Raw genomic sequence first — 26,132 nt, 5'->3', positions numbered from 1 at the left:
ATCTAGACTCCTTCCTGAAACTCGACCTCTTCCCATTGGTTCTGGAGGGTTCCGCTTGGACGACAGATGGCAATCTTCTTATACAAATGCTGCACAACACTGAGGATTTTCTCTTTTTATGGCGCACAATCTTACACTCCTTATGCAGTATGTATGATGCCCCTCACACAGTATAATGTTCCTACAGTACTGCCATCTCTCATACAAAAGATAATATTTCCATAGTTCCACCATCCGCCCCACACACAGTATAATGTTTCCACTGTACCACCATCCCTCACACACATTATAATATTCCCACTGTACCACCATTCCCACCACACACAGTATAATGTTCCCACAGTACTAGCATTCCCCTAGCACAAAGTTTAATGTTCCCACAATACCACCATCCTTCCATGCACATTATAATGTTTCCTGAGGACTGCCATCCCCCACTAACAGTGTAATGTTCCCACAGTACTGCCACCTCCCCACACACAGTAAAATTTTCCCACAGTACTGCCTCCTACATACACAATATGGTACTATCTACCCCACGGCTAATTAATAAATACTTACTTAGCCCCATTCTTGGTGCAGATGCTAATAAACCCAGGACCTATGAGATATTTGTGTATTACCAAATTACTGTAGGGGTAAATAAACCCTAAATAAAGGATTAAAAGCATTAAAACATGATTTATCTTTAAAAGTGGTAGATCAATTTAAAATTTCGCCATATCTCCACTATGGCTGCAGGAAGAAAGAGCAAGAAGCTGTTAAGATTTTGGACATAGAAGTGGCCAATTTATTGGTACCTATTGGACCTATGGTGCTAAAGCAAAGGCTTTAAAAGGTAAGTGACTCCATTTTTTATTGCATTATAACTAGTGTTGAGCGATACCTTCCGATATCGGGAAATATCGGATCGGATTGGATCGGACCGATACCCAAAAAGTATCGGATATCGCCGATTCCGATACCGGAAACCAATGCAAGTCAATGGGACAGAAATATCGGAATGAAAATAAACCCTTTCTTTCCTTGTAGGTTAATTCTACATGAAGGAAAACAACTAAGAATAATGTAGAATGTATTGGGGGAGGTGGGGGAGACAATAAAGGCATGGAGGTTTAGCCCAATCAAATGGAATAGCAGGAATTAATATATTTTTTAAGACGTTCTGAGTTACGAAATATTGACTATGTTAAGTATTTTTATATTTTGTCAGATATTTATGTTTCATTACTTCCATGCTCTTCACCTTCTTTTTTAGTTCTCCCACACTCTCTCCTTCATCATCCTCAGCATCAGCATCTTTTTCATCTTCTTCTTCTTCACCTTCTTCATCTTCTTCTTCTTCACCTTCTTTTTATTATTCTTTTTTTTTACATTCTTCATATTCTTCTTATTCAACTATTAATCTTCTTCATATTCTACTTCTTCATCATATTCTTATTTGTGACAGGCATTCCTGTAGTTGTTATCTATAAAAGTTTGAACATTACACCTTTCGTTCTGCTTGTCACAAAAGATTTACAACAGGATTTGTCTGCGTTCAGTTTGGCCTGCAGCAGCAGGTCTTTTCCAGGGGCGCCACGAGGAGGAACGGACTCACCCCCATACACTGCTTAGTCATCTTCTGCTTATAATTTAGATATTATCTTTTGCTCTGATTTTTTGTCTTATGCTTAATGTTCTTCCGCTTTTTGTTCTGCAGCTTCTTGTACTTCTGCTTCTTGGTTTTCTGTCTCTTGTTCTTCTGTATCTTGGTGGTTGTCTTCTTCTTCTTTATCCTCTTGGTCAACTTCTTCAGGGTCATCTTCTTGGTCTTCTTCGGAGTGGTCTTCAGGGTCGTCGTCTTCGGGATCCTCGTCTTCAGGGTCGTCGTCTTCGGGGTCCTCGTCTTCTTCGGGTTGGTCTTCAGGGTCCTCGTGTTCAGGGTTGTCGTCTTCGGGGTCCTCGTCTTCTTCGGGGTCGTCTTCAGGATCCTCGTCTTCAGGGTTGTCGTCTTCGGGGTCCTCGTCTTCTTCAGGTTGGTCTTCAGGGTCCTCGTCTTCAGGGTCCTCGTCTTCAGGGTCCTCGTCTTCAGGGTCCTCGTCTTCAGGGTCCTCGTCTTCAGGGTCCTCGTCTTCAGGGTCCTCGTCTTCAGGGTCCTCGTCTTCTTCGGGTTGGTCTTCAAGGTCCTCGTCTTCGGGGTCCTCGTCTTCTTCGGGTTGGTCTTCAGGGTCCTCGTTTTCAGGGTCCTCGTCTTCGGGGTCCTCGTCTTCTTCGGGGTGGTCTTCAGGGTCCTCATCTTCAGGGTCCTCGTCAGGGAGATCCAGAGTGATTACCAAGAACCATTTCAAAAAGCTTGAACTTGGAAATGTAGCAGAAGGTACAGCTACCGAGGACCAGCTGACGGTGCTGGAATTCAGTTACTAAGCAGGAGGTACCTGTGCCAGAAAGCACTACCAAGGGCCAGCAGACGTTGGTGGAACTTGGATACCGAGAAGGAGGCACCTAAGCCAAAGGCACTGCCGAGAACCAGCTGACGGTACTGGAACCCGGATGGGTAGTAGAAGGTACAAGAGCAAATGGAACTAACGAGGACCAGCTGACGGTACTGGAACCCGGATGGGTAGCAGAAGGTACAAGAGCCAATGGAACTACCGAAGACCAGCTGACGGTACTGGAACTCGGTTACTAAGCAGGAGGTACCTGTGCCAGAAAGCAGTACCAAGGACCAGCAGACGGTGGAACTTGGATACCGAGAAGGAGGCACCTAAGCCAAAGGCACTGCCAAGAACCAGCTGACGGTACTGGAACCCGGAGGGGTAGCAGAAGGTACCCATGTAAAAAAAAGTTTCAAGGCCGCAAGCCGGCCGCAGTTACCAAAACCCACAGTCCTACAGGGGGTGCTTGTCATATTGGCACTATGGAACCAGCCTTCATTGCCAGATCCCGCAGCCCACATAGGAGTCACCTAAACTGCAGGCACCATAGAGTCGGCTAACCCGACCGCAACACGACAGGACAATGCATTGGAGGCAAAGTGACGTTGACACTACCCGGAAACAGCTGGCGTGCTGGAACCAGGCTGGGCAGGAGGGAGTACCCGTGCCAAAGACACTGCTGGGAAACAGCTGGAACCCAGGGTAAATAATAAAAACAGAGTGGAGCCAGAGGCGTAATTGGAGCAACTTTAAAATCTGTAGTAGCGTGAATGTGGACAGAGCAGGAGAAATTGCCGGACACACAGCTGGGGATCAGCTGACGTTACTGAACCCCAATAACACTGGAGCAAGCGTTGACTGTGCAGACGGCACTTCTGAGCAGCAACTAGCGGTATTGGAGCCCAGGGTAAATACTAAAAACAGAGGAGCCAGAGGTGTAATTGGAGCAAGTTTTAAATCAGTAGTAGAGTGGATGTGGACAAAGCAGGAGAATTTGCCGGACACACAGCTGGGGATCAGCTGACGTTACTGAACCCCAATAACACGGCAGCAAGCGTTGACTGTGCAGACCGTACTTCCGAGCGCCAACTGGCAGTGTTGGAGCTCAGGGATAATACTGAAAACAGAGGCGCCAGAGGTGTAATTGGAGCAACTTTAAAATTTGTAGTAGTGTGAATGAGGACATAGCTGGAGAAATTGCCGTCCGCACAGCAGGGGTACAGCTGACGTTACTGAACCCCAATAACCCGGCAGCAAGTGTTGACTGTGCAGACGGCACTTCTGAGCGCCAACTGGCGGTGTTGGAGCTCAGGGATTACAGTTCAGGTGGTAGAAACATGAACACAACAGGAGACCTGGATACTGTTGCCAACCAATTACTTATTCTGGAAGAGGACTGGCAAATTCATGAGAGATCCAGGCCTTGTTCATTTTGAGAAAAGTAAGCCGGTCAACGTTATCGGAGGATAGTCGCATACGACGGTCTGTTAGTACACCACCTGCGGCACTAAAGACGCGTTCCGATAATACACTAGCAGCAGGGCAAGCTAGCACCTCCAATACAGACTGACTAAGCTCTGGCCATGTATCCAGCTTACAGACCCAAAACTTGAAGGGAGAAGAGCCGTCTGGGAGTACACTGAGAGGGCAAGACATGTAGTCTGTCACCATCTGACGAAAACGTTGCCTCCTGCTGACTGGAGCCGTCTGTGATGGTGTAGACATTTGTGGCGGTGGGGACACAAAACTTTGCCACATTTGGGCCATACTGGTCTTGCCTTGTGCTGAGGCTCTGCTTCTGCTCCCTCTTTGTGCAGAGCTTCCTCCACTGCCTCGACGCACTGAGCTGCTTTGTAAAGCACTAGCAGCACTGCTCTCGGTTGGAATGGAGAACATGATGGAATGCACCAGTGCGTCTTGGTACTCCCGCATTTTACGCTCCCGGTTCAATGGTGTTATGAGGCTTTGTAAGTTGTCCCGGTAGTGAGGATCTAGGAGGGTGGACACCCAATAATCAGCCGTGTTGAGAATGTGGGCGATGCGGCGGTCGTTTCTCAGGCACTGCAGCATGAAATCAACCATGTGCTGCAGACTGCCAACTGGCCAAGAAACGCTGTCCCCTGCTTGAGGCGTGATCTCTGCCTGCTCTGCATCACCCCACCCTCGCTCTAGATACTGACTACTAGAGCATTGTGTACCTCCCTCCTCTGGACAGATGTCTTCCTCATCCATTGACTCCTCCTCATCCTCCTCACAAAGTGTCCCCTGCCTAGGTCTTTGTGAGGAACCACGTTGCGCAGACTGTAGAGAATCAGATGGCATTTGTGACTCCTCATCCTCTACCTCTTCCAAAACCTTGTCCCTTAGTGCTTGCAGTGTTTTTCCAAGCAGGCAGATAAGGGGGATAGTCATGCTGACTAGTGCATCATCTGCACTCGCCATCCTTTTGGAATAATCGAAGGCATGCAAAACGTGGCAAATGTCCTTCATAGAGGCCCACTCAGTGGTGGTGAAGTGTGAACAGCGCGCACTGCGACTTTTTTGCGCCTGCTGCAGCTGCTACTCCATTACTGCTGCCTGCTGCTCACACAACCTCTCCAACATATGTAACGTTGAATTCCACCTGGTGGGTAGATCACATATGATGCGATGTTCCGGAAGACGTAATCGGCGCTGCAGAGCTGCAATGCGTGATCTTGCGTTGCTGGAACGCCGCAAGTGAGCGCACTCTATGCGGACCTTGTGAAGCAGTGCATCAAGATCCGGATAGTCCCTCAAAAAACTCTGCACAACCAAGTTGAGCACATGTGCCCGACATGGGATGTGAGTGAAGTTGCCTAGGCCCAGAGCTGCCACCAGATTTCGGCCATTGTCACACACTACCATGCCTGGCTGGAGATTCGCTGGCACAAACCACACGTCGCTCTACTGCTTGATGGCATTCCAGAGCTCCTGCGCTGTGTGGCTTCGATTCCCCAAAGAAATTAATTTTAATACGGCCTGTTGACGTTTGGCCACGGCTGTGCTCATATCGGTCATCATAACAGGTAACCGTTCACGGGTCGATGTGGAGGTAGACCGTGACGGCTCCTGCAGCGCTGATTCAGAGGAACTGGAGTATGAGGAGGAGTCAATGTGTACAGACTGGATTCCTGCAGTCCTTGGAGTTGGCAGAACACGTACAGCGCCACTCTCAAGATCTGTACCCGGCTCCACAACATTTACCCAATGGGCAGTGAGGGAAAGGTATCGTCCCTGTCCATGCTTACTGGTCCACGCATCGGTGGTCAGGTGGACCTTGCTACTGACGGCGTTTTGTAGCGCATGTTTAATTTTTCCCTCCACATGATGTTGCAGGGCAGGGACGGCTTGCCTGCTGAAATAAAATCGGCTGGGCACGTTGTATTGTGGGACTGCCAATGCCATAAAGTTACGGAAGGTGTCAGTCTCCACCAGCCTGAATGATAGCATTTCAATGGCCAGTAGTTTAGCAATGCCAGCATTCAGAGCCTGTGCTCGGGGGTGGTTTGCCGAGTATGGGCGCCTTTTCTCCCATGCCTGTGCTAACGATGGCTGTAGACTGGCCTGGGAGTGTGAGGATGACTGGGAAAGTGGTGCTGTGGGTGGAATTACACTGTGTCTCTGTACAACAGTGCCAGAGATTCTTCCATGGCGATCCTGTGAGGAAGCCGAACCAGCTGTGTGTGAGCTGGAGGAAGAGGCTACAACACGAGCTGAAGAGGTGTTAGGTGGCGCTGTAGGTTGGCCAAGGTCTTCAGTGTGTTTTTGTAACTCCACCACGTGCTTGGTCCGCACATGTTTCCACATATTTGTGGTATTGAGGTTACTGACACTTTTCCCTCTTTTCACCTTCTGATTACACTGCTTGCATTTGACAAAGCAAATGTCATCTGCAACTGTGTCAAAAAAGGACCAGGCACTGCAAGTCTTGGGAGCGTCCGCTTTGGATTTTGGAAGAGCCATGCTCCTAATGGGTGCCTAAGTGGAGGCTACAGGCAACCAAGTCTGCCCCCTCCCTATCCCTCCTTTTTGGGCTGTTTGGGGAATCTCTTCCTCAGAGCTGCTCCCACCACCTTCCTGTCCCTCACACCATGATGGGTCAAGGACCTCATCATCTACACCACCCTCTTCAAACAACTGCTTCTCCTGGGTAGTCTCGACAGCACAGTACGCACCAGAAAGAGGCACCTGAGTCTCATCATCAGATGCATACTGAGGTGTGCTGCTGACCATAGGCACTGGCCCACCCGCCTCTTCAGATTCAGAGAGACAAAACGGTTGCGCATCACTGCATACTACCTCTTCTTCAAATTCTCGAATTCTGCTTGGCTGGCCCCCTCTTTCCAAGCCAAGAGATTCAGAGAACAGAAGTAGAGCTGGCTCCTGTCCAGGGCTCTCTGACTGCCTGGGCAATTTGGCAGGTGGTGAAGAGACAGATGGGTGCTCTTCAGTGCTCTGGACCTGAGAGGATCTGGAACTAATTGAAGTCGATGCGTTAGCTGCCATCCATCCGACAACGGCTTCAATTTGGTCCTCTCGCAGTAGTGGGGTACGGCTAGCTCCTACAAAGCTGCGCATAAAGGACTGTTCCCTGGTAAAACTGGGGGATGCTGAGTCACTGGTGCCCGCAGCAGGCACAGAATCCCCACGTCCTCTCCCTGCAGGCACAGAATCCTCACGTCCTCTCCCTGCAGAAACTCCACGACCACATGCCTTACTCCCTGCCTACTTCATCTTGGTAGTCTGATAAAGATAGGCAGAAAAGTACTAAGGCCTTAGTATGCTTATTCCTGAACAGCTGCTAACATGTATAAGAAACACTAATTTTATAAAGTATGGACTAGACTTTAATATGAGCTAATGTGGCCTACACAACTGTAAAGTGGAGTGTTTGGTGAACTTTATTTAGGTTTTTTTGGCACAAAAAGACACTGGATGTGCCCAAAGATGTAATACCGATAGTATCACAAACTTTTTGTAGCTATTACAATGTAGGAAGGTAACCTACAATGCAATAGATGAGGCTACAAAAAATAGGCTAATACTAATCTGGCTGGGGCTGCAGGGCGCAATGCTGCAGAAAGGCTCCTCTAACTACTCCTATATAGTGTGTTTGGAACCAATTTAGCTGAATACGGATGGAACCACCACACTAATAGGAGATATCAGGAAAAATTATGAATTGTCAAAAAAGGACAATGTATGAGGCAGTGACACACACTGAGTGCACTACAACCAGACGTGGCTGAAGCACACACTGCAGGGTGAGCTGCACTCACACACACACAGACCTCGCAGACAGCCGTGAACAGCGCAGAGAACTGTGCACTAGCGCTGCAAGGCACAGCGATTTATAAAGTAGCTTGGGTAAAGCAGAATAGACCAAATAGGTAGCTAAAACTGTCCCTCAGAACAGCAGCGTCCTATGCCTAACTGAATTCACAGCAGAGTGAGCTCAAAATGGCGGCGGCGGCTTTTATAGTGCATCATGACATCATTTCAGCAGCCAATCACAGCCATGCCATTAGTTAAGATGCCTACATGCCTAACAGGATGTGCCCACACTTCTTAGGATCCTCATTGGCTGAATAAAATGAAACTGGCTCATTGCATTATGGGAACTTCCGATTCCGGTATACGATATTGTAAAAGTATCGGAATTAAGTATCGGAATTCCGATACCGCGAATATCGGCCGATACCCGATATTTCAGTATCGGAATGCTCAACACTAATTATAACCCCAGCCCCTGAGGAAGCCAGTCATCGAATGGACATAGAGAGTACTACTAAGAAGTTGTACCGATGGACCTCAGCCAGTGAGGTCCTCACAAATCAACTGGGAGCTTAGAGTAGCTCTCAGGGGCCGTAGTGACACAGGGGATGATGGGCCTTCCCATAATGGTTTGCTGGACTGTTGTGGCTTGTAACAAAAGTTATGTACTGCTACATGTAACCAGAAAGTTCCAGACTGCTTCTTCTGCATTATGCATTCATACGCTGCATTCAATCACGCAGTTAAATCTGCATGTGTTCATTGAACAATGCGGATTTACCACATCTAATACATTCTATTGTGGAAATTTCTGTTTGCGGAGACTAGTGTCTCCACAACAGAAATTAACATGCTGTGGCTCGTAAACCCGCACCACCGGTGAGTTTATGCAACGTGAAATAGAAGCACAGTGGGCATGGGATTTCTATAAATCCCATCTACTGTGCTTGTAATGTGGAATGTAGCGTTTTATACGCAGCGCAGGTGAGCTGCATCCAAAACTCTGCTATTCCTGATCGTGGGCACGTACCCTTGGACATTGTTCTTCCTCATTCATCTCCACATCATCTGGTCCAGGCTTGCAGAGTCAGGAGATATGAGTTCTCTCTCTCTATATATATATATATATTTTTCCTTTTGAGGTTGGGGGGTCCACTTATAGCTATTGTTGTTATGGACGTGACTTACCTAACATTGCACAGTGAATCTGTTTTCACTATAGTGACTGATATTTCTTGTTGATAAAACTGTGATATTTTTTTCACTTTAAACTTTTTTTTAAACAACTCTCATTAGTTCGATCATACAACATACAAACCTCTGCTTGCTCAGGTGATGCACTGTACTACTGTAGTGCCGTGTATTATCCCTGCCTGTCAGTGTAATACTAACGACTCCATACATATGAGATAAGTGTTGCCTAAATGGTCATTTGGCAGATGGCTTTCTCTCCCAACTCTACCATACACACAAATATTCCAGCTTTCCTGTGGTTTGTATGAGAGCGTCGCCTCCAGACTCCTCTAGCGGAGGATTATCTACAGGAAGAACAAACGGAATAGCCTCTGAAATTCAGGATGCCAGATCCTTCCCTGCCCTGACATCATCTGTCCGTAGGCCCCGAATACATTGTATAGTCGACTAAACCCCACTGAAATCAGTGCTTTAATGTAACTTTAGTCTAATGTGTATGGGGGTGTTAAAAGGTAACTTATTACTATCGAGTACTTGGGTGAGGAGGGGAATTGAGCCGAACATTGTCAAACCTTCTTAGATGCCATGTTTCCTTTTGACAGCAGCAAGTGGTTAAACTGCCAGGGTTTCTGTTGCAGCCGCACCTGTGCCATCTCTGCAGTGTACATCTATGTTCTGGTGCCCAAAAGAGTTATTTTTTTTTTAAAAACAAATGTTTAACCTCTTAAGAAATAACAATGGGCCTAATACATTTTGCAAGTTTCTTTCTTTTTACAAGAATTGTTGGTGCCAGTGTTCTTTTGAAACATTTTAATATCTGATTTTTTTCTGGTGTATTTCTTGTAATATAGGAAAGCCTGAGGCCAGAAATAAACCCCATAAAACACTGTATATGGAGACTTTGGTATCAAATCATTTCTATCTGCGGTGTTTGTGCAAACAAAAAAGCTTTTATAAAAGCCTCAAACTTCTGTGTGTGAATCAGTCATGAGATCTAATATGGTAGAGCCCGGGAAAGACGGGAAACATTCATATAGACGGGTGGTGGTGATGTAGTCAGTGACGGACTCTGGCCAAATATGTTTCTAGAGCCGCAGTAGAAGATGAAGATGTCGTCCTCATCATGAAGTAGTTATTTCTCATGTTATGTGTAATGAATATCTCCTGCAGTATTGATAATGCCAATTCCAGTGTCGGTAAATGAGACGACAATTAGTGTTATGGAAGATGAGTCTATGAGAAACGCATTCAACTGGAGAGGAAGAAAATGCTTGTTTTCTGTGGCATAAAATATATAGATTTTATTAGTAGATGTGAAGAAGAAAACTAAATACTGTAAAATAATAAATCTCCTCATATGTTTCCCTTATTATCTCCATTAATTGTATTATTACACAGGATTTTTATGATGTTACATAGTCTCATCTTCTTATTCAGGTTTCTACAATATCAGATCCTCTCAGTGAAGATCTTCTAGATAAGAGAATTTTCTTGATTTACCCATCAAAGATGGATATGGACAGAGACAAGATGGCGGAGAGGATATTACACCTCACCCTAGAGATCCTCTTCCAGCTTACTGGAGAGGTGAGAGATTCTGATGACGTCACATTACATCATTCTTATCTATGGGAATAACAGATGGACAGAACTGGAGAGGTGAGGCCTCTGGAAATGTCTGTAGTGAGATTTATTAATGAGTTTCTCCATTACCAGGATTACATAGTAGTGAAGAAGACCTCTAGTGAGCGCTGTCAGGACCCTGTGTCTGAGGGATGGAGAAGACCCCTGAGCCCAATCACGGGGCCTCCACCTTACACCCTGATACATGAGGACATCAATGACCAGAAGATCCTAGAACTCACCTACAAGATGATTGAGCTGCTGACTGGAGAGGTGACACTGCTGGGAATGCTGGGACATTATACAGTAATGCTATGAAGAGATCAGGGGATGAATGTATCATTGTATGTGTTAGGTTCCTATAAGGTGTCAGGATGTCGCTGTCCATTTCTCCATGGAGGAGTGGGAGTATTAAGGCTGTGTGCCCACGTAGCATTTTTCAAGCGTATATGCTGCGGAATTTCCGCAGCGTAAACGCTTGAAAAACGCATGTATATCCGCACCCCATGTTCCCCAATGGGATTCCGCAAGTTCTATGCACATGCTGCGGATTTTTCCGCAGCGTTTATGCCGCGTTCAAAAATCCGCAGCATGTCATTTAATTTTGCGTTTCCGCAAGCGGAATTGCCTTTGTCCAATGCATAAAAAACGCAAGGCAATTCCGTATGTGGAAAACGCGTGATAAACGCGCGAAAAATGCGCGATAAACGCGTGCGGAATTCCGCATGCGTTTTTCCGGGAGAGGACTTGCATTTATGCAGCAGAAATTTTCTGCTTCATAAATGCAACGTGGGCACATAGCCTTAGAAGGACACAAAGATCTGTACAAGGACATCATGATGGAGGTTCCCCAGTGCCTCACATTGCCAGGTAATAGACAGGACTAAATACACATGGCCTATAATTATCTGTATGTAAAGGATGAATTCAGTCCCTGTATGTGTTTCCTCCAGATCTATCCAGTAAGAGGACAACACCAGAGAGATGTCCCCATCCTCTTCTTCCACAGGACTGTAAACAAGAAGACCCCAATGTTCCTCAGGATCATCAGGTAGATGGAGAGAAGGTGTCATGAGATCTCCCCTATGATGTATAGATGTCTGTGAAGGTCTTGTGCTCAATTTTGTTTTATCTACCAGTATTATATGTTTTATACTTGTGAAATGAGAATGGTGGAGATGGCAGGATTAAAGTTGATCATAGATGTGACTTCTTCATCTGTCTGTGACTTTTACATTATTTGTTTCAGGGTGAAGATCTGACCCATATTAATACTACAGAGACATATGTGAGGGGTGATGAGCGATGTAAAGAGGAGATTCCTACATATGACTACCCAGGTGAGTAGTGACCACTAAATGCAGAGAAGTCACAGATTCTTCTCAGTCACCGGCTGTGGCTGCTTTATTGGTAGTGCAGTCCGGTTGTATCACAATCGTGTGATCACCATTTTGCCACTAGACCACAACATTCTCCTCCATCCGAAAATGTTCAAATTACTTTGTGAATTGGGAAAGCCCTTTTCTAGAGAACTTACAACCTGGAGGATCCACCTACCCCTTGGGATTAGGAGACGCTGATCGTTACCTGTCCAGATATGTAAACTACAAAGTCAAATGACAGCGTACGTAGAATGTGCTGACAAGTTAGAAAATCACTTGAAGAAAAACATTATGATGGTCCTGTAAGAGAAAGCGGAGGGTAGTGATGCTGTTGGCTTCCTAGATCCCTGATATCTTATTGGATAAATCTACCTTCTCTCCCTTCTGTGCTGCTGAATGTCCTCATATGGTCCCTACAAGACCAGGTCCAGTCTTTCTGGCCAAACTTCACTTTTATTATCGACAACATTAAATGTGCAGTGAGGGACAAGTGTGAATTTCTGTAAAATAACAACAGAGTTTCCCTTTATCTTGACTTTTCAAACCAATTAACGTCAAACAGGATCGTGATATACTACATAAAAACATTACACCTGTGCCATGATATATCTCTAAGCTGTGCTTGGCTGAAGGCTGTAATATACATATATTCACACCTGCAGAAGATGTGTTGGCTCGAGCCCTGGTTTCATGGATTCACTCCACATCATAAATTCCATTATGTTTTCAATCCTAAGGAATTCAGATTACTGCACAATCTCTCCTGAAATGGGGAGCTGTCACGAAAACACCAATTGGTCAGACCTTGCAGCTCTCTGACGCCCCCTTATCCTGCTGGTCAAACACGGTATTGACCGAGGATAAGCACGGGCGCAGCTGCTCTAATTTATGTCGACTATTGCGGCACGTGATGTGACAGGACGTGTATATATACCACCAGTTCCTTCCAGGAACGTACAGTGCTGGCCAAAAGTATTGGCACCCCTGCAATTCTGTCAGATAATAATCAGTTTCTTCCTGAAAATGATTGCAATCACAAATTCTTTGGTATTATTCTCTTCATTTAATTTGTCTTCAATGAAAAAAACACAAAAAGACTTGTCCTAAAGCCAAATTGGATATAATTCCACACCAAACCTAAAAAACGGGGTGGACAAAAGTATTGGCACCATTTGAAAAATCATGTGATGCTTCTCTAATTTGTGTAATTAACAGCACCTGTAACTTACCTGTGGCACCTAACAGGTGTTGGCAATAACTAAATCACACTTGCAGCCAGTTAACATGGATTAAAGTTGACTCAACCTCTGTCCTGTGTCCTTGTGTGTACCACATTGAGCATGGAGAAAAGAAAGAAGACCAAAGAACTGTCTGAGGACTTGAGAAACCAAATTGTGAGGAAGCATGAGCAATCTCAAGGCTACAAGTCCATCTCCAAAGACTTGAATGTTCCTGTGTCTTCCGTGCGCAGTGTCATCAAGAAGATTAAAGCCCATGGCACTGTGGCTAACCTCCCTAGATGTGGACGGAAAAGAAAAATTGACGAGAGATTTCAACGCAAGATTGTGCGGATGGTGGATAAAGAACCTCGACTAACATCCAAACAAGTTCAAGCTGCCCTGCAGTCCAAGGGTACAACAGTGTCAACCCGTACTATCCGTCGGCGTCTGAATGAAAATGGACTGTATGGTAGGATACCCAGGAAGACCCCACTTCTTACCCCGAGACATAAAAAAGCCAGGCTGGAGTTTGCCAAAACTTACCTGAGAAAGCCTAAAATGTTTTGGAAGAATGTTCTCTGGTCAGATGAGACAAAAGTAGAGCTTTTTGGGAAAAAGCATCAACATAGAGTGTACAGGAAAAAAAAAGAGGCATTCAAAGAAAAGAACACGGTCCCTACAGTCAAACATGGCCAAGGTTCCCTGATGTTTTGGGGTTGCTTTGCTGCCTCTGGCACTGGACTGCTTGACCGTGTGCATGGCATTATGAAGTCTGAAGACTACCAACAAATTTTGCAGCATAATGTAGGGCCCAGTGTGAGAAAGCTGGGTCTCCCTCAGAGGTCATGGGTCTTCCAGCAGGACAATGACCCAAAACACACTTCCAAAAGCACTATAAAATGGTTTGAGAGAAAGCACAGGAGACTTCTAAGGTGGCCAGCAATGAGTCCAGACCTGAATTCCATAGAACACCTGTGGAGAGATCTCAAAATGGCAGTTTGGAGAAGGCACCCTTCAAATATCAGGGACCTGGAGCAGTTTGCCAAAGAAGAATGGTCTACAATTCCAGCAGAGCATTGTAAGAAACTCATTGATGGTTACCGGAAGCGGTTGTTCGCAGTTATTTTGGCTAAAGGTTGTGCAACCAAGTATTAGGCTGAGGGTGCCAATACTTTTGTCCGGCCCTTTTTTGGAGTTTTGTGTGAAATGATCAATGATTTGATTTTTGCTTCATTCTCTTTTGTGTTTTTTCCTTGCAAGCAAATTAAATGAAGAGAATAATACCAAAGAATTTGTGATTGCAATAATTTTCAGGAAGAAACTGAGTATTATCTGACAGAATTGCAGGGGTGCCAATACTTTTGGCCAGCACTGTATATATACCTCCGACCAGCCACCCTCAAACCACAATATCACATAAATACTGGTATACTGCCACCACCGATCGCTTAACAGGTGGATTGGGTACCCGTTAGGTAATGTGAATTAGCGGGTGAGGAACGTGTTTGCTCGACATAGGACAAGAAGAACGAAGCTGGTAAATAATAATGATTTACTCCCGAAAGTGGGCAGTGTTTACAAAAGATATACAAGATATTATAAAAGAGACAATGTACATATATGAATAAAAAGTTATTAAAATAAAAGGGATAAGTAATAGCAAAACCTGTGCCACGTGGTGATGGTCTCAGATTCTGTGGGGGGGGGGACGGCTCCCCGGAAATTAGATGTGATTCTTCCACGCAGCGTGGTGTGCATGCGTCTGACGTCCCGGGGCAAGAATGACTTAAAAAATGGCCGTTCTGGTTTTTAGTAAAGGGGCCAAAACATTAGGAGACACCCATGGTGCTTACCTCACACGGGGACTCGGCTTTGTGAACCCACCCAGCTGCAGAAGACCTAAAACTCCTTCAGATTTCATATCTTGGTGTGGGGGGGGGTCCCACATCCAAGATGGAGACATCATGTTTGCCGTCACCACTATTCATGAAGATGGATATCAAATATGAAATCTCTATGATGCTCAGAAGCTCAGAACCCATTTCCCGGGCTTCCGGTGGTCTCCTCGTCACGAAAACCACACCATCACAATTGGAAAAAGATGACCATCTCAAAAATGTGGTCCCTGTGTTTCTGACAGTCATGTGCATTATTAAAATCGACATTAAACGTTTGTGCAGCTAAACAATAGGATTGGAGGGAAAAATCCAGGGTATACCAGTGCTTGCTCTGGGCTGAGGCTTTATGACGCTCATAAAAATTCCTGAGGTTTGGGGGAAAAGCAACAGTGAGTTCTATGTAAAACAATTACAAATGGACAGGGTGTGGAGATTTGAGACAGCTCTCATTTTTTAAAACTATGACCAAAAATACATTTTGCCTGACAGGAGCACTAATACTTTCTCTACTCTTCTCATCAGGACTCATAGTAGCTCCAAGGGTCCACCATAAATGACTGCAATTCCGGTTTAGTGTTGTAGTTCTCCCCTGATACATATATTGTTGTTGGGGATGTAACATATCTTTTATTCTGTCTTTTTTTACAGGTTCATTTTGTATGATAGTTTGAGTGTGGTGGAATCGGCCTGACTCACTTATGTGACTCTGTAACTCCCTCGTTGTCTTTAAAAGAAGGTCTCCATTATGTCTTCCCAATGCCCGAGGTCTAAATTTAAGACACCTCAGCTCTGCACTATTATAAAAAGTTCTCTTTAAATGTCTAATATTTCTTCTTGAAACTCCTCTGACAGAAAATATTGGCCCTTATCATAGTTTAGATTACGAAGAGCCACCGAGCCCCATTCTCCAATTACCACAGAAAGGTTTCACCACTAGTTACTCGTTTTTAACTGATGGAGACTATTGAGTTTGATCATTTCAGTAGATGTGTTATTGTGTATAGTCACAGTTTTTGACTTCAGTAATCCTCTGATTTAACCTCTTCACGCAGCCAGTTTTGTGTTCCTAGTCAGGCTCCATTTTCAAATCTGACGTGTGTCACTTTATGTGGTGATAACTTTGGAATTCTTCACACAGGATAATAGGAAACAAATGGACCTTACAAATTATTTTCCAACTTCTCTTGAATCTGACAATACCCTATATACAGCTGTACACTAATACGCCCCCTCAGAAGAAGCACTCGCGAAACGGCGTCGTCGGGGTTGGTTCCCTACAAGCTCTCTCCTTTGGCAAGTACTATACCCTAATCCGTGTATCTCCATATACACTTTATATACACTTGTATTTTTATATACACCACTACTTTTTCCTTGGAAACATTAAGACTTACTACTTTGTCTATGCCTATCCTATTACTTGCTTACCTTACCTACTGTTCATGTGTTTATATTTAGGTACGAGTATCCTCTATATGCACTAGCACCTTACATAACTAATGATCTCTTACTAGTGTTATTTTTTAGTACATGTACCTTCATTGTTTGTGATAATTACTTGTAAGGGGATATATTCTTACCCAAACATTGGATTTAATGTTATTATTGCATGGTTGAGTGAGCTATTTTGTAGGGAACTCAAGGGTTCCTGCTTTTTTAGTATTTTTATTTTTGTTAGTCCTTTTATGTGTACATCTAAATAAAATTATACTTTTAAGTCATGAGTTTTATGCTTTCCTGCTGAAGCTGCACTAATTTTGTGGCAGTTTTTTGTGTCTCTAGTGTATTATTAGGAAATTATACTTGGACCGTTGTGGTTTATACTAGCTGTACACTAATGTCTGGGCACATGGCAGGTTAAGAAGGGAAGGAGCGACATTTAGCTATTGTATTGCAGATCTTGCTGGAATAGTTTTCAGACACAATGTATTGGGGGCACTGTTCATGGTCACCTGACAGCTCAAAAGATGGCCACCACTAACAGGCTTGGTGCTATATAATCCATTTTCCAGATCCCAGGGACTGCCTTGCTTATCCCCATAGGAGATGGGACACACCATTTACAGAAGCCTTAATATAATAAAATGACAGAAAACCAGAGCAGTAGAAATCACCATAAAGTAGCTTCATTTTGAAAATTATAACCCTCAGTGAATTAATCTATAGGAGAAGTGAATATTTTGACTCCACAATCACTTTTCCAGAAATTAGCACGCAGTGGATGTTGGAGGGTGAAAATTACACATTTGCCATTTTATTACCCAACACATAGTGCCCAGATTGTGCTCTAGGAGACACACACCGTAAATTAAGTGGGTTCTTCTCACTATAGTAATGCCAAATACATGGTTGCTAAATATTGTTTAGGCACACTTCAAGGCTCAGAAGGAAGGGGGAGATTTGACTTTGGGAGACCGAATTTTGCTGCATTGGTTTATGGATGAGTAGAAGTTTTTATTGGTATCATTTTTGTCTACATAACATTTTTTGATGGCTTCTTATTCCATATTTTGGAGACAGAATGAACAAACAGTTGAACACCACGCTCTACTGGTTCATTCTATGAGGTTTTCACTGTCATTCTGTCAATAACTTGCCATTTCTACAGACATTTAAATAGAAATGTTCAAAAATATAAATTCAAGGATATTTCATTCAAAATTATTAATTGTTTTTTTTCTTGGCAGATAACTGTACCTGGAGATCAGAGAGACAGGAGATTTTTAAATCGGATGATCTTGAGATCTTACAGGATACAATTGAAGTGAATTCTCCAGATATACCATCATCCCTTCAAAGCAAAGATCTATCATCTAAGCCTATGGAACAGGTCCTGTCTTCTGATTCATTACCGACTATGAAGGAAAAAAATCAAAATAAAAAAATAAGCATTAAAAAACGAACTGCTCCTAAAGGAAAGAGGTCATTTTCACTTTCAGAAAATGGAAATAGTTTTACCCTCGAAAAGTCTATTCTTAAACATCAAAAAATACACACAGCGGATAATAGATTGTTTTGTTCCAAATGTGGGCGAAGTTTTAACCAGAAATCAGTTTTTGTTGCGCACCAGCGAACTCACACAGCGGAGAAGCCTTTTTCATGTTCAGAATGTGGGAAATGTTTTAACCGGAAATCACTTCTTAATATCCACAAGAGAACTCACACGGGGGAGAAGCCTTTTTCATGTTCAGAATGTGGGAAATGTTTTAACTGGAAATCAGTTTTTGTTAGACACCAGAGAACTCACAGTAAGGAGAAGCCTTTTTCCTGTTCAGAATTTGGGAAATATTTCAACCAGAAATCACTTCTTAATATCCACAAGAGAACTCACACGGGGGAGAAGCCTTTTTCATGTTCAGAATGTGGCAAATGTTTTAACCAGAAATCAGATTTGATTAAGCACCAGAGAACCCACACAGGGGAGAAGCCTTTTTCATGTTCAGAATGTGGGAAATGTTTTAACCAGAAATCCACTTTGCTTAGTCACCAGAGAACTCACACAGGAGAGAAGCCTTTTTCCTGTTCAGAATGTGGCAAATGTTTTAACCAGAAATCAGCTTTGATTAAGCACCAGAGAACCCACACAGGGGAGAAGCCTTTTTCGTGTTCAGAATGTGGGAAATGTTTTAACCATAAATCAGCTTTGGTTAATCACCAGAGAACTCACACAGGGGAGAAGCCTTTTTCATGTTTAGAATGTGGGAAAGGTTTTAACCAGAAATCAGCTTTGGTTAATCACCAGAGAACTCACACAGGGGAGAAGCCTTTTTCATGTTCTGAATGTGGGAAAGGTTTTAACCAGAAATCAGCTTTGGATAGACACATGAGAACTCACACAGGGGAGAAGCCTTTTTCCTAATCCTTTTTTTTTAATCCAATACATTTTTATAGATATTTTTTTATTAGGTTTTTTTTTTACAAACCAAGAAACCAGTACATACAGTAATAAAATAACATACCATAGGATGACATACATGCATCTCTCCTATATATCTTTTCAGCTTGCCCATTACCGTCTGATAACTTGCAGTCACTATATCTTACAATTAACATTCCACATTCTTGAAATTTCTTATATAACCATAATATTGTAATAAACATTATAATCCTATACACTTATAGGTGTGCTATATTACTGTTAAATATGAATTATGGATATTCATTTTTTAATCTGAATTCTATATAGATCAGCCTCGAGCTAGGTTTTGCTGACAAGACATTCAGGCTATTCTTGTCTTTTTAGCTCAGTGTAAGTTAGTGCCATAAGCAGAACAACAGGTGCTGTGAGGGGGCAATATAACCCATACAGGGTGGGGGTCTCTTTTCCATTCTACATTACATGGCTCAGTCCTAGGATCTAAGAGCTGAAGAGACAGCTGACATGTAGGCCCTGACACACGTGCTGGACACAGACAGACGCAACCTACCATTCAGGATCCCAGGAAAAGATGGGTGAATCTCAACTAGTAGGCTAATTATGGACAAATGGAAAATCACTTTGTAACTATTTCACCTATTTTATGTAACTGCTGGAATTATTATTTTTAATGGACAACCCAAAAATAAAAAATATATTCTTTGAACAATCGCATCTGATAAACAGTCCTATCTATATATAAATATACGAAAATAAGTATATTTAACATTTTGGCGAGCCCCCATTCCTGATTTTTTTGTGCTTTCAAGTGGCTTCCTTCTCCTTGAACAAGGTGGGGGAGAGGAGGAAAGCTTTTGCTGAACACCTGTTGTCCAAGTGTCGGGAAATCCACTAACTTTGTCACAAGAATCAGAAAGAACCTACAGAAGATTGAGGACTGATATATTCTCCAGATGGATTGACAGGCACAAGAAGTACTACAAGGATCAGAAGTACGCTGATGACCAAAGCCCAGCCTAAAGGAGAAGCTGAGAAATCTGAAGTTAAGGAAAAATATGGATATTATTTCTTCTTTTCTAAGCAAAGTAAACTAAAATTTAAGGCTACTGACGAGACTGACTTAGACGTTTTTGTGGCTTAGCTTATGCGCAGAATGTGAAATGGAGAATTTAAAATTAGATTCTAAGCTGGTGTCCTTTTATAGAGACAAAGAAGTTGAAAAATATTTTACAATTGGTTGACGTATTTCACAAACTTGTGTCAGAAAAGTCTAAGCATGACTGTGTAATAGTGTAAAGGATACTAATGATGTTACTGATTCTGACTGTAATGTGGAAATTGAACAGGATAACAGCTACTGAAGGTGACCTTGTGTCTATTGACAAAGAGACTGACTTGGGAACGGATGAACGAGAAACTGACATAATAAGTGATGTAGGAGACATGATTGACTTAAGTAATGTAGGAGGAGCTTATGTACAAAGACCATTAAAATTAGAAGAAAACTTAAAAGCTACACAGCCCAACTCCAAATTAAAGTTTGGAAAAATTTATTAAAATGATAAAAAATCATGCCAAAAATCCATGTCTGTAGAAATTCCGAGATATTTGAGAGCTTTGGTGATAAGTTTAATTTAACTAATGAGGAGAGGAGTCAATTATTTAAAATGTGGATTCCTGTGACATTTTCCAGACGTCTGGTGTTAATGTCCTGTGAACATGACTCTCCTAATCAATGGATAAATGATTCGGACTGATTAAAATATTTGATTTACTGTTCAACCAAGAGTTTCCCAGACATAGATGATCTTCAAAAATTAAGGATTGGTAGGAAAGAATGTACGTTTACATTCATGTCCATATTTGAATGGTTGTACAAAACTCATCAAAAATGGAAAATGACAACAAATGCTAACAAATTTTGTACAAAAATTCAAATTCTTAAATCCAGCATCTCGAGTTATTGCGTCACAATAAGAATCTTTATTTAACCCTGCTGTTCTGTTCGGTCAAAAATGACCGAATTTGAAATTTGATATTTTTTAAAATATTCATTATGCGGTTCTGAAACTTGTGGTTAATTGACGTTTCCTCATTTGAGGGGTTCTTACTGTGGGTAGTAGGTGTTTTTTTTTTTTTTTACTTTTTGCTCCAGGTTTTTTTTTACACTTGTACTGTTTGGTCAAAAATGACCGATAGCCTTTTATACTAATCTTCAGCCATTTTTTGAGTAACATAAAGGAGTTATAATCTCATTTTGGACTATATGTATATTGCATCTACTACTGTTTATCGACTTATCTAGGTCCTTTTGGTCCATGCTGATTTACACGTACATACATTTTCAAATTACGATACAGTAGATGGATTCGCTTCCAGTATAGTTATGTGCAAAATTTTTTCTGTATCTTATTTATGGGTAGAGATTCTACCAACATTTTATAATCCTGGTGAAAATGTGACTGTAGATGAACAACTGGTGTCATTCAGAGGTAGGTGCCTATTCAGACAGTATATTCCAAGTAAGCCTGCAAAGTATGGCATCAAAATATGGACTCTGTGCGACAGCAAAAGTTCATAAGCTGTAAACGCTTAGGTATACATAGGAGAAAACACTGGCGAAAGAGCTGAAAAAAATCAAGGTATGCGAGTAGTTTGGGATTTGACACACGGACTCAAAGGACAAAATGTTATATTTTTTCACATCATACCAACTGGGGGAGATGTTGCTGAACAGAAAAATGACCATGCTGGGTACTGTTAGAAAAAATAAGCCAGAACTGCCACAAGGTATCCTCAGTAAGAGAGACGTTTATAGTTCTATGTGTTATTTTACTAAGGATACAACAGTAGATTCTTATGTTCCCAAAAAACACAAACGGATCATTCTGATGAGCACAATGCACCATGATAGTGCAATCAGTAATCGAGAGGACAGAAAGCTGGACATGATTTTACATTACAATGCCACAAAAGGGGAAGTTGATACTCTAGATCAGGGGTCTCAAACACACGGCCCGAGGGCCCGCAAGCACTGGAGCCCCAGTAATGATTGCAGCCTAGTCCTGAGGGCAGCCGAAGTCAGTGATTCTTTTCAGTTGAATGTTCTACAAGTTAGGGACCAGCATTGGCCACTACTACAAGATGGGTTACCAGGATAGAGGACATTACTACAATATGGGGACCAGGATGGGGGGCATTACTACAAGATGGGGACCAGGATGGGCACATTACTACAAGATGGGGACCAGGATGGAGAACATTTCTACAAGATGGGGACCAGGATGGAGAACATTATTACAGGTTTGGGACATTACTACAAGATGGGGATCAGGATGGGGAACATTACTACAGGATGGGGGACATTACTACAAGATGGGGACCAGGATGGGCACATTACTACAAGATGGGGATCAGGATGGGGGACATTACTACAAGATGGGGACCAGAATGGGCACATTACTACAAGATGGGCACATTACTACAAGATGGGGACCAGTGGGGCACATTACTACAAGATGGGGACAAGGATGAGCACATTACTACAAGATGGGGACCAGGATGGGCACATTACTACAAGATGGGGCCCTGATGGGCACATTACTACAAGATGGGGACCAGGATGGAGAACATTACTACAAGATGGGAACCAGGATGGAGAAGATTACTACAAGATGAGGACCAGGATGGAGAACATTACTACAAGATGGGGACATTACTATAAGAAGATGATCAGAATTACTATATGGTGCTAATTGTAAGATGAAAAAAAATCACTGTATGTCACCAATTAGGGGACACAAAAAGGAAATAAAAATTGTAAAAAAAATGCAAAACTGTACCATAGCCCATAAAATGAATGCCATTGAAAAGAATAAAATAAAAAAGCCAAAAATGTTCAAAAAATGATCCAAAATGTGTATAGAAAAAAACAATATGGTATCATTAAAAATTTCATATCATCCTGCAAAGAATGCTGCCCTTCAAATTCGCATTCTTTCTATGTACGGCCCATATACTTAGTTGAGTTTGAGACCCCTGCTCTAGATCAACTTATAGGCACTTACACCTGTAAACGCAAAACAAATCGGTGGCCAATAGTTGTCTTTTACAACATTCTTGATGTGTCGGCATACAATGCATTCGTGTTATGGCGTGAAATACACCCAAATTGGAACAAAAATAAACTATATAAAAGAAGAATTTTTATAGAGGTGTTGGGAAAATCACTGGTTAGCCCATATATCGAAGAAAGAAAAAGTAACACCCAGAGATGATGGAGCGGCAGCCATTGTCCACAGGATCCAACAGCATGCTAAAGAAAGTGAACCAATGGCTTCTACCGGCACTGCTACGATACCCACAGCCTCCAACGGCACTGCTACGATACCCACGGCCTCCACCAGCAACGCAACCAGCCTAAAACGGAAACAATGAGCCTTCTGTCCAACCTCAAGTAATCACAAAACAAATGTGATATGTTGCAGTTGTGCAAAGTACTTATGCAAAAGACATGTAAATTATACTTGTGACGAATGCAAACAGTAAATTCAGCGCCGTGAACCTTATTTACCATTTTATATAGAAAAAAATGGTAAATAATTTTATTTTTTTTATTTCATATATTTTTTAAAAAAATATATATTTACATACCGTTTGATGTTATTAGTTATAGTTTACAGTTATATAAAAAATATTGTATTTATGTGCAAAGGTGCAATATGCATGAATATTGCAATAAGGCCATGTAACAATTTTTGATACAAAAAAAATAAAAATTAAGTTTTTTTATTTCATCTTTCATTTTTTCATGAACAACCATGTTCACATACAGTATAATAATGCAACAGGTATTCAAATAAATAACTTAAATTAGCTAAAAATCAAGACTTTAATAGGTCTGGTCAAAAATGACCGGAACATTATACGTGTATAGTAGACCCGAACAGAACAGCAGGGTTAAATGTGCGCAGTCACTTGATTTTGCTAGAAAGCATGAGAATCATGAAAAGAAAATAAATTAAGCTAAGTTTGTAATACAAAAAAAGGTAAAATCTTATCAAAAGTCAATATCAAACTCTCCTAAACTGAGTCATCCTCGAAATGAAATCTATGAAATACGCAGAAGATTTCATATATCTTATAAGTCATATGAGATGATTCTAGAGTCAATTTCTTCACAGTTTCAGAGTTCTGGCCTTCTCTCCCTAAAAAACAAAATGGTGGAAATTGAGAGACAGGGACACGTGCCAGCTCACAGTGACATAATGGAATGGAAACTAAAGACTGATCATCTGATCTCTTCAAAGATGCAAAAATGTCTTTTCTGGACATTTTTGACAGAGACATAAGATTTGGTTTTTGGGAGTGGCTAAGGAAAAAACGAATTATATGTAGTGTAAAAGTTATACAATGTATCATTAGTTATTTATAATCTTATACAGTGAAATTGTGTAGTTACATCGTTTTTGTAAATTTATATATATACACATGTATGTAGCAGAGATTGTGTATAGCTGTGTGTGTATATATCCAGTGTGTATGTATGTATGTATATATATATATATATATATATATATATATATATATATATATAATATACATACATACATACAGTACAGACCAAAAGTTTGGACACACCTTCTCATTTAAAGATTTTTCTGTATTTTCATGACTGAAAATTGTACATTCACACTGAAGGCATCAAAACTATGAATTAACACATGTGGAATTATATACTTAACAAAAAAGTGTGAAACAACTGAGAATATGTCTTATATTCTAGGTTCTTCAAAGTAGCCACCTTTTGCTTTGATGACTGCTTTGCACACTCTTGGCATTCTCTTGATGAGCTTCAAGAGGTAGTCACCGGAAATGGTTTTCACTTCACAGTGTGCCCTGTCAGGTTTAATAACTGGTATTTCTTGCCTTATAAATGGGGTTGGGACCATCAGTTGTGTTGTGCAGAAGTCTGGTGGATGCACAGCTGATAGTCCTACTGAATAGACTGTTAGAATTTGTATTATGGCAAGAAAAAAGCAGCTAAGTAAAGAAAAACGAGTGGCCATCATTACTTTAAGAAATGAAGGTCAGTCAATGCGAAAAATTGGGAAAACTTTGAATGTGTCCCCAAGTGCAGTTGCAAAAACCATCAAGCGCTACAAAGAAACTGGCTCACATGAGGACCGCCCCAGGAAAGGAAGACCAAGAGTCACCTCTGCTTCTGAAGATAAGTTTATCCGAGTCACCAGCCTCAGAAATCGCAGGTTAACAGCAGCTCAGATTAGAGACCAGGTCAATGCCACACAGAGTTCTACCAGCAGACACATCTCTTCAACAACTATTAAGAGGAGACTTTGTGCAGCAGGCCTTCATGGTAAAATAGCTGCTAGGAAACCACTGCTAAGGACAGGCAACAAGCAGAAGAGACTTGTTTGGGCTAAAGAACACAAGGAATGGACATTAGACCAGTGGAAATCTGTGCTTTAGTCTGATGAGTCCAAATTTGAGATCATTGGTTTCAACCACCGTGTCTTTGTGCGACGCAGAAAAGGTGAACGGATGGACTCTACATGCCTGGTTCCCACCATGAAGCATGGAGGAGGAGGTGTGATGGTGTGGGGGTGCTTTGCTGGTGACACTGTTGGGGATTTATTCAAAATTGAAGGCATACTGAACCAGCATGGCTACCACAGCATCTTGCAGCGGCATGCTATTCCATCCGGTTTGCATTTAGTTGGACCATCATTTATTTTTCAACAGGACAATGACCCCAAACACACCTCCAGGCTGTGTAAGGGCTATTTGACCAAGAAGGAGAGTGATGGGGTGCTACGCCAAATTACCTGGCCTCCACAGTCACCAGACCTAAACCCAATTGAGATGGTTTGGGGTGAGCTGGACCTCAGAGTGAAGGCAAAAGGGCCAACAAGTGCTAAGTATCTCTGGGAACTCCTTCAAGATTGTTGGAAGACCATTTCCGGTGACTACCTCTTGAAGCTCATCAAGAGAATGCCAAGAGTGTGCAAAGCAGTCATCAAAGCAAAAGGTGGCTACTTTGAAGAACCTAGATTATAAGACATATTTTCAGTTGTTTCACACTTTTTTGTTAAGTATATAATTCCACATGTGTTAATTCATAGTTTTGATGCCTTCAGTGTGAATGTACAATTTTCATAGTCATGAAAATACAGAAAAATCTTTAAATGAGAAGGTGTGTCCAAACT

General features: G+C 42.2%; 2 protein-coding genes across 2 annotated transcripts in view; one reads left to right on the top strand and one right to left on the bottom strand.

Annotated features, from left to right (window-relative positions):
* Positions 1–26,132, bottom strand: part of LOC141206994 (uncharacterized) — a 182,495-nt gene that overhangs the window by 69,577 nt on the left and 86,786 nt on the right. The window lies entirely within an intron of this gene.
* On the top strand, positions 729–15,692 carry LOC141206986 (oocyte zinc finger protein XlCOF29-like). Its single transcript, XM_073664345.1, has 4 exons — positions 729–838; positions 10,344–10,493; positions 10,623–10,802; positions 15,678–15,692. The coding sequence occupies exons 2-4, from the start codon at positions 10,416–10,418 to the stop codon at positions 15,690–15,692; spliced, it is 273 nt and encodes a 90-aa protein (XP_073520446.1). The 5' UTR covers positions 729–838; positions 10,344–10,415.

This window comes from Phyllobates terribilis, unplaced genomic scaffold, assembly GCF_046119375.1.
Source record: "Phyllobates terribilis strain yellow unplaced genomic scaffold, ASM4611937v1 Scaffold_156__1_contigs__length_4398808, whole genome shotgun sequence".
NCBI lineage: Eukaryota > Metazoa > Chordata > Amphibia > Anura > Dendrobatidae > Phyllobates > Phyllobates terribilis.
The sequence above is the reverse complement of the archived record's forward strand: the minus strand, read 5'-3'. Positions and strand labels throughout refer to the sequence as shown.